This window comes from Diabrotica virgifera, chromosome 8, assembly GCF_917563875.1.
Source record: "Diabrotica virgifera virgifera chromosome 8, PGI_DIABVI_V3a".
Lineage (NCBI taxonomy): Eukaryota > Metazoa > Arthropoda > Insecta > Coleoptera > Chrysomelidae > Diabrotica > Diabrotica virgifera.
In genome coordinates, this window is record NC_065450.1 from 176115489 (window position 1) to 176128789 (window position 13301).

At 31.3% G+C, this 13301-nt stretch overlaps 2 protein-coding genes across 2 annotated transcripts in view; one reads left to right on the forward strand and one right to left on the reverse strand.

The window, feature by feature from the left end:
• Positions 1-8431, reverse strand: part of LOC126890516 (protein O-mannosyl-transferase TMTC4-like) — a 72674-nt gene extending 64243 nt beyond the window's left edge. The window contains exons 1-2 of the mRNA XM_050659513.1: positions 8210-8431; positions 7932-8158 (exon numbers count right to left, since the gene is read on the reverse strand). Of these exons, the coding sequence (XP_050515470.1) occupies positions 7932-8158; positions 8210-8212 (230 nt within the window). The 5' untranslated portion in view covers positions 8213-8431. The remainder of the gene's footprint in view (positions 1-7931; positions 8159-8209) is intronic.
• Positions 8432-8709: 278 nt separating this feature from the next.
• LOC114340472 (dolichyl-diphosphooligosaccharide--protein glycosyltransferase subunit 1) lies at positions 8710-10227 on the forward strand. Its single transcript, XM_028291219.2, has one exon. The coding sequence runs from the start codon at positions 8793-8795 to the stop codon at positions 10173-10175; it is 1383 nt and encodes a 460-aa protein (XP_028147020.2). The 5' UTR covers positions 8710-8792; the 3' UTR covers positions 10176-10227.
• The last annotated feature ends 3074 nt before the right edge of the window (positions 10228-13301 follow it).

Here is a 13301-nt window from a genome sequence, read left to right on the forward strand (position 1 = left end):
AAGTATTTTTTATTTATATGTGCATGATGTATTCATTAGTTCATTACAGTATATAGTATAGTATGGTCATATTCAAACAATAGGGAACTTGCATAAAATTTTAAATTCGAAAAAAATGTTATAAATCACAACAGATCATAATTTAAAACATGTATCAAAGATAAAAAAAGTTGTTTTTGTGTTCTGTTTGGGCCCTAAAGACAATTCTAAATTCAAATTATAGGACCTAACCCAAAATGCGCCGTGACGTCGTATGGCTGTATGTTTACATTCTACACCAACAAAGTAAACAAAATTGTATATAATTTTAAATAAGACATTATAAACGTCGTTCTGAAGCTATTTTCTTGTGGCATTTTTACAATTTTAACTATTTAGAATGGGAAATAAGCCACAATATTATTAAAAAATGATTTTTATTAATAAAAATCATTTTTTAATAATATTGTGGCTTATTTCCCATTCTAAATAGTTAAAATTATAAACGTCAGTAGAAAATACAGCTATGTGATGTCACAAGTGTTTTTGATCGTTTGAACTATTTTACATACATAGAAAACTTGTACTTTTACAAAATGGCACTAAATAACACTTATAGTGTTTTCTTTTATTTTCCATAACAAACCTTCTTTCCTTTCCTTCAAAAACTGTATCAAACTTCAATCTCAACAAACTGGTATATATTATTAAAATGACATATGTCATTAGAATATAAATATTTTTCCCTTATTCCACGATGATGAGCTGGCCAAATACCCAAGTAGGTGGAGGCTAATAAACTGAAGAATAAGAAGAAGAATATACCTAAATATAACCATAAATATTAACATAAATAAAGTACAACTATGTGACGTCACTGGTTGTTTGAACTATTTTAAATCACAGAAGATTTTAAATTCGTACTTCTAAGTTATTATGAGTTTTTGAAGCGTGAAATTTTAGAAATCTCATTTTTATACAAAACTGAACATTATTATGTAATAAAAAAAATGTGCAAGTTCCCTATTAGGCGTGTACGCCATAGATTTAATGACATCATATCCCACTGGTACAAACTTGACAGCAAACAAAAAAAGAGACTGTGAAACAAAGGGTGCATTCAGCAGACTCAATCGATGACTAATCGCTTAGTGATTTTCTGCTGAATGCCACATAAATTGTCGATTAGTTATCATTCGATGACTTATCGGTCGCCATTTTAAACATCGGTTTTGAAATATGATTTCTTAGCAAATCAAAATATGATTGACGTATGACGTGTGTCTAATACGTATATTTTAAGTTATATATCTTAAAAAAACATGAATTGAAGGCAAGGAAGGCTGAAAGGCATATAAATCACGCTGATAAATATCTGAGCTGCTTTGTTGGATTATTCGCATGTACCTATTAGGTTTACCTATGTCGCAAGAAATTCAAGAATTTGAAACTATGTATGAATTAAATGGGGTTATTTATAAATTACCATTTCATAATAATTTTTATTTCTGTTCTTGGGGTGTCTTTCACGTATTTGCAAAGTATTTTGAAAACGCTGTGTCTAGGTACACGCTAACGTGTACGCAAATAAAACAGTTAGGTACACGCTTAAACGTCATCAAGTCAGTGACGTCATTATTTAGCGTGTACTATGACTGGGTTTTTTGGTACACGCTAATTTGAGCCGCGTGTATGCTGTGGTATCTGTAAGTGTAAGTATCACGAGTGTCAGAGTGTGGTTAGAATTTGTCTAATCGCGTTATGTTTACACTTTAATATTGATTTGTAAAGAGTTTCCTTATTTTTTACTTGTGTAGTGTTTTTTTTTTAAATTAACTATTGAGTGTGGACAATTATTTAGTTATTTTAATGAGTTTAACAACATTCTAAAACAGTATGAAAACGATAAAAGACAAAAATTCGTGATTAAGGGTAGCAGAAGTAATAAGATAAAATTTACGGGGCGATTGATTAGTGCGATAAAGCTCAGTAGATCTGCTATAGTAATAGATAGCAATAAAAGTTAGTAACAAAATTTTTAGCAAACTTTGTGCTTCATATTACAAAATTACTAAAATTAGTTAGAATGTTACAGGGCATTCGATAATATAGTGGCAGACCAAATTTATGTTTTTTTAAATGGAACACCCTATATTTTATTTTATGTTCGAAATCTTCTTAACTTCCATATCACAAAAATATATAGGTTTATTATGTTATACAGGGTTTTTATAAAGTTATAACCAATTTTCTATGAAAATCGTAACAAGTTCAACTCCCTGTATAAATAAAAATAAACACCACAGCAAAAATAAACACCAATATAAACTGGTATAATTAACTTAGGTATAAAAATTATTTTAGCAGTATTTTTTATATATCATGTTAGCTAATATTTATTTTGCTAACCTGAATATATATACTTTTATATACATATTGTTTTATTACAATTAAGTTTGAAACATCTGAATAGTTTTGCTTCCCTTCCCCTTCCCTTAATAAAATATATTCTATCAAAGAAACAACAAACACTAAACATATGAAAATAGCGTGTACCAAAATATAAAGTCACTGCACACGCTAAATAATTACGTCACTGGCTTGATGAAGTTTAATTCGCGTGTACCTAACTTTTTTATTTGCGTACACGTTAGCGTGTACCTAGACACAGCGTTTTGAAAAATGTGACAGTTGTCATAACCTATTTCGTATGTACATGAAAATATACCATTCAGAAGAATCGTTAGCGATTACACATCGCTAAGTAATCGATTAGTCATCGCAGTTTTCTGCTGAATGCAGCCATTGATAACTATCTGTACTATAAATGTCAAACTAATGTTGTCCTATAGAAGGTTATGTAAGATTTTTGTTTATAGATGTGAAGTTGGTTAAAATATAAACTGTCCTATGAAACTGTCTACATACTAAATTCTGTTACTTTAAGGCTGTATGACACTATGCATTTTCTTGTATCATTTCTAATATCGTTTCTGATATCGTTTCTTGTATACATTTTCTTGTATCATTTCTTGTACGTACATTTGTGCCCTGTATGACACTATGCAAGTTCTTGTATCGAAAATTGTATGAAATTCAGCACGTGATTGGTCGAAATTTTGTTTGTCACCCTGTGTCACGTTATGGTAGTACTGCATCTACAGACACAGCTGATTTTAAATATTTTATAAAATTATTAAACTTTTATATAATTAACATTTTAATGTTAACCAGAATTTTACTTTGACTGAGGTTGATTATTTGTGTTTTTATTTTGTTTTGATATTTGTGCTAAAATATTTGCATTAGAATTATCTTCAGTTTGATCCAAATTAGGAACTATTGTATTTTCGTCTATTAAAAAATTATGCACCATGAAACCTAAATTTATAGTTTGAACTTTACTAGGAGCTAAATATATGGTTATTAGTAGAACAGTAGTCCATACCAAACGGTATATTAAGTATCAATAAAAGATTTATAAATAATACCTACAAAAACACAAATAAATTCATCAATACATTATCCCATTTTCATTTCAGCCGCCATTATGAGTAAGTAATTTTGACATTTTAGATGTTTTACCAGCAGGTGTTACGTTTTTGCTCTTTGCGCAGAAATTGGCGCAGTTCTTGTACAATAATCTGTGCCTGACACAAATTCTTGTATCGTTTCTGATATCGTTTCTTGTATCTGTGTATGACACTATGCATTTTTTTGACATATCAGAAACGATATTAGAAATGATACAAGAAAATGTATAGTGTCATACAGCCTTTTAGTTTCTTGATTTGGTTTTGATTCAAATTGTTGGATATTTTAATTAAACTGTATTAAAACGATAATATATTATCTGTATTTCGTCTTCCCTGATTATAATTTGATAACAATATTTTGACATTATATATATTCAACCTCCGATATTATGACAGACGTCAGTTACAATTTCCAATCTCACCAAATGTAATAATGACATCATACAAACTCGTCACTAATTCTAGCCAATTAAATGCATGTAATAGGAATGGCATGTCAAAAAAATCTGATTATTCCCTATATATTTTTTTAAATGTAGAATATGGCAACAAGGGGAAAATTATGTGCAACCCTTATTGTTCGACTTCCTTCATAAGTTCATTATATTATAAGTTCTACCATTAGAAATCATGATTATTCCTCTATTGAACAACAATTATCTTTACCCCCACTTAAGAACCGTCATGATATATCAGGTGCTATATTTATATATAAGATCATACATGGATTTATTGATTGTCCAAACCTGTTAAATCACATTAACTTTAATGTTCCAAACCAAGCTCTATGTTACCACAATGTTTTCCACATTCCTTTCAACAGAACAACATATGGTATTCACAACCTATTGGATAGATACATGGGGCTATTAAATGAATTTGATTATATTTTCAATTTAACTTTAACTCAGTTCAAAAGATCTCTTGCTTTGTGATATATACAGGGTGATTGATTAGTAGGGTAAAGCTCAATAGCTCCGCTATAGTAATAGATAGCAATAAAAGTTGATAACAAAAATTTTATCCACCTTTGAGCTTCACATTACAAAATTAGTTAGAATGTTATAGGGTGTTCGATAACACAGTGGCAGACCAAACTTATGTTTTTTTAAATGGAACACCCTATATTTTATTTTAAATTCGAAATCCTGTTAACTTCTCCATCACAAAAATATAAAGTTTTGTCATGTTATACAGGGTATTTACAAAGTTATAACCAATTTTATATGAAAATCGTAACAAGTTCAACTCCCTGTATAAATAAAAATAAACAAAACAACAATGGTTTATTAATGCCATATTTTTTAACGTATTGTCAAAATTTTCAAGAATGGTCGATATTGCTAATTTTCTTTATATCAAATACAGGGTGAGTCAAAACGCAAGTACATTATTTTCTCAGTAATTTTAAATCGAACACCCTGTATTTTATATCACTATTGAAAAGTACCATTACTAAACTTTAATTTTTAGATAACATTCCCTATGTCTAAATTTATTAGTTTTCGAGATATTTTCATTTTTCAATGGACCAGTAGCGTGGCCACCCAAATCACCAGAATTTAATAAACTGGACTGATTATTTTGGGGTTACGTTAATAATGAAGCTTATAAAATACCTCCAACAACAAGGGATGAGATGAAACATAGAATACAAAGTGTATTTCGATGTGTTAATTTACAAATGCTCCATAGAATAAGTAGCTCATTCAATGATCGTTTTTAGGCGTACATAAATGTGTTAGGGAGATAATTTTGAACACCTTATGTAATTAAATATTAAAAATATTTTATTAAAAGTAGCTTTTAATTTTTTCAAACATGTTTTTTTGCAAAATGTATTACTGATAAATTATGTTTCGTTCTTTATTTGTTACATTGTTACATTTACATACAAAAGTAGTGTTTAATTGTCTTCACAAAATATTGTATTTTGTGTTTGTCTGTTGTTTTGTAAAATTTATTACTAATTTTTTTTGTTTATTTGTTGCATTTACATAAAAATATAGTTTTTAATTGTTTCAAAAATGTTGCATGTAGTGATTGTGTTTTTGTTTGTAAAATGTATTACTAATAAATTATTTTTCCTAAAAAGGGGTAGTTCCCTGGATTGGCTGTATACCTTATAGTTAAACAAACTGGAACATGAAGTAAAAACCACTTCTATGTAAAAGGTATATTTACTAAAAATTTTTTTTTTAGAATCCCAATGGATTCAATAAAATGAGTTCATCAGAACGTTTTCAAACCTATCGGTCCATCATCAGTGAATTTGAATACTTGCAAAATAGCCCCAGAACCAAACAATGGTTGTGATTATAAATAAATCTACATTATGTTGAAATAAATTTAAAATGGCTAAACGCCGATGTTCAGGGATTAAACCTCTGGGAACATGGTGAAACTCTACCCGAGGACCCAATCAACCATCTTCGGTCAACGATGACTACTAAGTCTAAGTAGTCACTTAGTAGTCATCGTTGACCGAAGATGGTTGATTGGGTCCTCGGGTAGAGTTTCACCATGTTCCCAGAGGTTTAATCCCTGAACATCGGCGTTTAGCCATTTTAAATTTATTTCAACATAATGTAGATTTATTTATAATCACAACCATTGTTTGGTTCTGGGGCTATTTTGCAAGTATTCAAATTCACTGATGATGGACCGATAGGTTTGAAAACGTTCTGATGAACTCATTTTATTGAATCCATTGGGATTCTAAAAAATTTTTAGTAAATATACCTTTTACATGGAAGTGGTTTTTACTTCATGTTCCAGTTTGTTTAAATTATTTTTATATCTTTATTTGCTACAGTGTTATGGTAGGGGAGCCCAAGTGGGGATTTTTGCAGTTACTCGAGCGCGTCAGATTAGCATATGGGGAGAAACCTGCTACCCTGCAGATGTACCTCTACTATATATTGGCTCTTAACACAGGGGAGTTCATTAAGGGGGGCCCAAAAAAAATTTATCCTTAAAAATGCTCGAAATTGTCAGATTAAGATAAGGTAAGTTAAGTACATGCAAAAGAGTGTATATTTAAAAAATCTGACGATTTGAGCTGGGCGTAAGGAAATGAGTGAGTCCCAAAATTTCACAAGAAAAAAGCGAATATTTCGGGAAATGAATGACAGATCGAAAAACTAAAAAATATGTGCTCAATATTTTTTAAAAATCTACCGAATTATATCAAACACGAGTTCCCACGGAGAGGGGTGGGGGGTAAATTTAATATTTTAAATACGAATCCCGCGATATTTCGCGAAATTAACATCAGATCAAAAAACTGTAAAATACACTTATTCAATACTCTTGAAAAATCTACCGAATGGCACTAAACACGACCCCCACGGAGGTGGGGTGGGGGGTTACTTTAAAATCTTAAATAGGAGCCCCCTTTTTTTATTGCAGATTTGGATTCCTTACGTAAAAATAAGTAACTTTTACTCGAAACATTTTTTCGGATTATGGATAGATGGCGTTATAATCGGAAAAAACGATTATTGGAAATGGAAAATTAAATTAAAAATGGCAAGCGCCCACTAAAATGGAAAACTTTACTTAACTTTTTTTGGTTTTAGGACCTACTCTTCACAACCCAATAGGTCCCCATAACGCTCGAGTGACTGCACATTTAGCATACTTTGCTCCCCTACCATTACATTGATTACCGGATTGATAATCAGTAATCTTCAATTGTCAATTCAGTCATGGCTTACTTAAAATTTAGATAAATTTAAACACCTAAAACAATTTGCTCTGAAAAATGAAAATATCTCGAAAACTAATAAATGTGGGCATAGGGAATGTTATATAAAAATTAAAGTACGTTAATGTTAATGTACATTACTGAGAAAATAATGTACTTGCATTTTGACTCACCCTGTATTTGATATAAAGAAAATTAGCAATATCAATAATTCTTAAAAATTTTGATGTGAAAAACCATTTGGAAAGTGCTTCATCCAGTTGTTAAAAAGTTAATTTTTTAATAATTTCCATGCTTGATATGTTTTTAAAACAGTCAGACTAAGATATGGAATTTTATAGTTTCATTTTGTTTTTATTGATATCGTGTATTTTTTGCTTGTTAGCGTAATATATTTGTGATAATGATGAGACTATTCACCCTTTTCTAAAATATATTCTATTATTGTTCAAAATCGTCAAAACATTTCTCCTGCGTTTTATTTAGCAGAGTAGTGACTCTTTTCTAGCACACAACTAAATCACACACATAGGTGTGAGATTTATCTACTATTTCAATAAAACCTCAAAAATGCAATTTGAATAATGAGAAAACATAGCACGGATAATCCACAGACCAGATAATCGGGGTTCTACAGTAGATAAATTTTTAAATGAGAGTGAAACTGAGATGCCATAGGCAAATAACTTTCAGTAAAAGTGATGTACCTGTAAGATAAAATTGTAAGTGGCCTGTAAGACTTATGACTGCTGTTCAAAGTAATATCTGTTCCCCAAAAATCATTTTTGAATATATTCAAAATGGGAGTATGTGGCATCACATCTTTATTTTTTATAATAGCTTCATTGTCATCAAAAACAAACGATCCTCCGAGAGTATTGCAGTAACAAATAAATGCTGCTACAGATATTGTTATGTACTTTTGAGAATTATCCTAAAAAATATTAATTTTAACTTCAAAATAGATCTTACCCAAGTAGCTTACCATTTTATTATTCTTGTCAGTTATGAGTCCATATTAATTCCATCAATTATGGCATGATAATACCACATTTTTTAACTTCGCGAGTTAATGGTATTGATTTTTAATAAAACTTTTTTATAAATATTTTATGATTCTAAATACATAACCTATCAAATTTGTATTTTGAATTTAATCAATATTTATGAAAGATATTACAGGAATCTGTAGTGTAGAGTAGATGTTTTTCGTCACCTGTCAAAAAATGTAGTATGCCGCTTCAAAAATTATCATAATGTAATTATTATACATTATTCCTACAACAACAGGAACACTTGCGTATAAATAATGTGGAAAATAAAAGCCTTTTAAAATACAAAAGGTCACACCTAGATCATTTGAATGAAACGTATTCATAAAATATTTTAGCAGTGAAAGTTAAATTAAAATTATACTTGCAGGAAATCGCCTACTTGTATCTGTCACTGTCATCACACTGTCATATTCCACAACCAATTACACGTCAACACGTCAAGTCCTTTAAGAAACGTCAATTGAATCAACTAGACGGTGATGTGTTCAGTAATTGAATGTAAAATTTAAAATAATGTTGAAATTAATCACCTTCATATTCATAATAGTGACCGTCAATGCAGCAGAAAGAATCAACAATAATTTAATTTATAAAAATGTGGATAGAACCATAGATTTAACGTCACAGTTAGTAAAAATCACCAGCACCATAACTCTTGAAAATGCCGGCGCAGACCCTATCAAGAATTTTCTACTGGCGGAGCAACCAAATTTAGTTGGACAGATAGCATTTAAAGGTGCCAAAGACTCTGCCAAGCAAGATTTAAACGTCTTAACAGCCCAAGTAGAAAACCAGAGCGATAAGAGATTCCACAAAGTTATCTTGAGGCAGAATTTGGAACCGGGCCGTACTGCAACAGTGGTGGTTGAAGAAATACTCATTAAAAGTTTAATTCCATATCCACATAGTATTTCCCAGAAAGAGAAGCAGTTAGTGAGGTATTTTGGTAATCATTATATTTATACACCATACACAGTGGTTAAACAAAAAACTGATGTTACATTAAGCTCTAGAAGTATTGAAAATTATTCTAAATTGAAACCAGTTACTCAGACAGATAGTACAATACATTATGGACCATATGGAGAAATTGCACCTTTTGCTGTGGATGAACTGATAGTTCATTACGAAAACAATGCTCCATTTTTGACAGTTGTCCATCTAGATAGAACAATTGAAATATCTCACTGGGGTAACATTGCAGTGGAAGAGCAAATTGAAATTAAACACACAGGAGCTACATTAAAGGGGCCATTTTCGAGATATGATTACCAAAGAGACACTAGTAGTACACATCACAGTATTAAATCATACACTACTGTTTTACCAGCCACTGCTCATAGCATTTATTACAGAGACAGCAATGGCAACATTTCTACTTCAGCTGTAAAACACCGTAAGGATTGGATAGAACTTGAACTGAGACCAAGATTCCCACTTTTTGGAGGTTGGCAAAGTTCTTATACTCTCGGCTACAGTGTCCCCAGTTACCAGTACCTTTTCAAGGCTGAAAATGGAGATAATGTATTAGCTATGAGGCTCATTGACCATGTTTTTGACGATATGTATGTTGAAGAAGTTGTTACTAACGTAGTTCTTCCTGTTGGAGTCACTGATATCAAAATTCGACCACCCTATGATGTGGAGAGACTATCAGATGATGTTACTTACAAATATTTGGATAACCTTGGGCGTAAAGTTATAAGACTGAAAAAGAGGGACCTGATTGAACAACACATTCAAGATTTGGAAATTACCTATAAATGGCAACCACGATTGTTGTTACATGAGCCTTTGCTGTTATCGTTGGCACTCTTTATTTTGTTTGTAGCTGTAATTATCTGGGTCCGATTGGACTTTTCACTTGCAGTGCCTGAGCACAGCAAAAGAGAATAACTTTTTGTACATCTATATTAACATTTTTTGTTAAATAAATTATAAGATTGTATTTTGTATTATTTTTTACAGTTGGAAAATAAAACTCTGATGAATGTACGGAACATACATATCTAACTCTAAATATTCTAGGTTTTAGTTCACTTCTAGTGAGTGTTGAAATATTTATTTATTTAACACGTTCATTACCATGACACCTGACAGTTGGGTTTCAGATCCTGTGATCATACACGCTCTAACACCCATAGACTAGCGTGAACAATAAAGTCTGAGTTGGGCCTGGGAGTACGATTTTTTTGCTTCATTTGGGCAATTAACGTGTTAAACAATTAAATGGCATGAGTTTTGTGACCCATTCAGCCTAAGATAAAAAAAGAAAAGTAATATCGTAATAATCCACACTTTCTATCATACTGATTACATACAAAAACAATAAAAAATTCACAAAATTGAGACTTGTTATATCCTCTTTAACACTAGAAGCACCAACATTTCTGCATACCTAGAAGCACCGCAGTGCTCAAAATGACGGGTATTAGAATTTCTATTGCCAGCCGTTTTTGAATTATTTTTTACTTGATAAAAGCCTATATTGAGTTAATAACTAATAATAAAAGACATATTTAATTAATTTTTCAATTTTGCTTGTACAAGACCCACACAAATTTTATATACATTTATGTATATGACAAATTTCACATGTTTTTCACTTTCACCTGCTACGTCTTCTCTGTTGTTTTTTGTGGTGTTGAATCGTGGACCTTGAACAAAGAATATGTGCAGAAAATTGGAAGCATTCCAAATGTGGCTATATCGGAGAATAGCCACAAAATAATCGGAGAGTCACAAATGAGGAGGTCCTCAGAAGAATGTAGAAGAACCGAGAGGTACCACCATCAAATCTCGAAAGTTCGAGTACTTTGGACACATTATGCGAAATGAATCTAGATATACCCTTCTAGAAGCCATCCTGCAAGGAAAAATATTTGGAAAACGGGCCCAGGAAGAAGAACGTCCTGCGGATAAGGTAAAAATTCCCATGATGGTCGCCAACATTCATCATGGATAGGCACATAAAAAAATAATATGCTCAAAAATATTATATGCCTAAATGAATATATAAATATAAGCTAGTGAAGCTACTAATATAATATAGTTGCTAACCTGGTGTACTAGCGCTATTGCAAAGTAACTCCCATCCTATAATGTCAATGGAGGAATTCTCTAAACTGCTTCCGCGAATTCCTCTTACACGGTTGGTAGTAATTCCTAAAGAGGTATTGAAATCATCATTCGAAGTTGAAGCAGAAGTACTGAACATATCCTCAACTTCAGAATCGCTACCCGATGAATGTCCTTTATCAACTTTATCAGGCACATACTCGTCTTCTTCATTATTGGATACATTTTCATCACATAACTCTACTTCATATTCATTATCTGACAAATTCTGTAACCACTCCAATAGTTATTGCTCAGTCAAATATCGACGAGACGTGATAACAGCAGAAAAGAGAAAGATCACAATGAAAAATCAAAATACATATTGAGCACGCACTTGCAAAGAGTATACTCAAATTACCTAATAACAAATGTTTTCGATGCATTTTATACATAAAATAAGTAAAAACTTCCCAGAAAAATAGAACAAAATGTAGAATACCTTGTCATTACTACACAATTTTTCTAGGTAGACATTAACTATATTCAAAATGTAATTATACTGTAAAAGTACCTGTAAAAGAGAAATTATAATCCTCAAATAAATATTAAAGCCCCAAATTATAAATTTTGTAAAATAAATATGAATGAGTAATACAGAGGGTCAAAATGACTGCTCTGGTGCTTCTAGGTAGACATTAGCATATCTTAAAAAGTAATTCCGCTAAGTAGCTGTAAAAGAGAAATTATAATTTTCAAATAGATCTAGGAAAAGTCATAAATTATCAAGTTTCTAAAATAACTATGAATGAGTAAAACAGAGTGTCAAAAATAGAAAGCAGTCAAAATGACCGCTCTGGTGCTTCTAGTGTTAATACCATTATGATGCCTTTGGCTAACATACTTTTATGATCGGCAAATGTTCTAGTTGACTCTGATTTTTAATCTAATCTGACTTTTAATTCTGATGTATTTATACAGTCTATTCCAACAATATACTGTTTTGGATTATTGTGACAATGAATATAGTAGAAGTACAAAATAATATAGGCCTTGGGCCCGCATATACAATTATTATTTATGACCACACCGTTGAAACTTTTTGTACTTGTTATTTGGGTGGAGTCGGACAAATTTTGAGCTTGGCGCATTATGGTAGTGGGGCGTTTGTCTGTCAAGCGGTGACGAAGTTGTCAATTTTATGCAAGAAAAAAATTTATTACCACATTGGTCATTCTATTTTAATCAATGGATTTTATCATATAAACAACGAAAACAATTTTGTCGGACAAAAATATTGGGGCATATGACGCGTCGGACACGCTAAATATGTCAAATTTATGAAAATAATAAATTTATTACCACATCGGTAATTTTAACGGTATCTATCATAAAACCTTTTTACAATAATGTGGTAACCTTGTCGGACAATTTTCACGGGGCATATGCGCAGTCGGACGCACCGAAGATGTCAATTTCCTGAAAATTTTTTATTTATTACCACAGATGTCATTTTTATTTTGTAGTGTTCTTTTACATGTGTAATGCATATTGGATCACTTGTCGGACAAAAATAATGGGGCGTTTTGGTACAATTAAAAGAAGAAGTAATTTTTATGCATACAGGGTGTTTGGTAAAGAATGGGCCATAGCTTAACCTCAGGTTCCTGAGGTTAAAATAGGCCGATTTAAGCTAACTTACCTTAGTACAAAGTTTATAATAGCCGAGATACAGGGTGTCAAAGTTAAACTTTTTTTTTATTTATTATTTAATATTTCCTGATAGGTATGAGATAACAACATGAAATTTTATATTTGGGGGTTTCTTGGGTCTAGAAATCTAAATTCCTTACCAAAAATTATGCATTGCCCAGAGGGCGCCACATATGCCTTTCAGCACTCATTTATTACGTTCAATTTTTTTTATCCCTCACTCTGTATAATTTTGACATTAAAATTTTTATT

Bases quoted from the DNA above. Each gene is read 5' to 3' on its own strand.
- LOC114340472 (XM_028291219.2), top strand. From the start codon at position 8,793: ATGTTGAAATTAATCACCTTCATATTCATAATAGTGACCGTCAATGCA.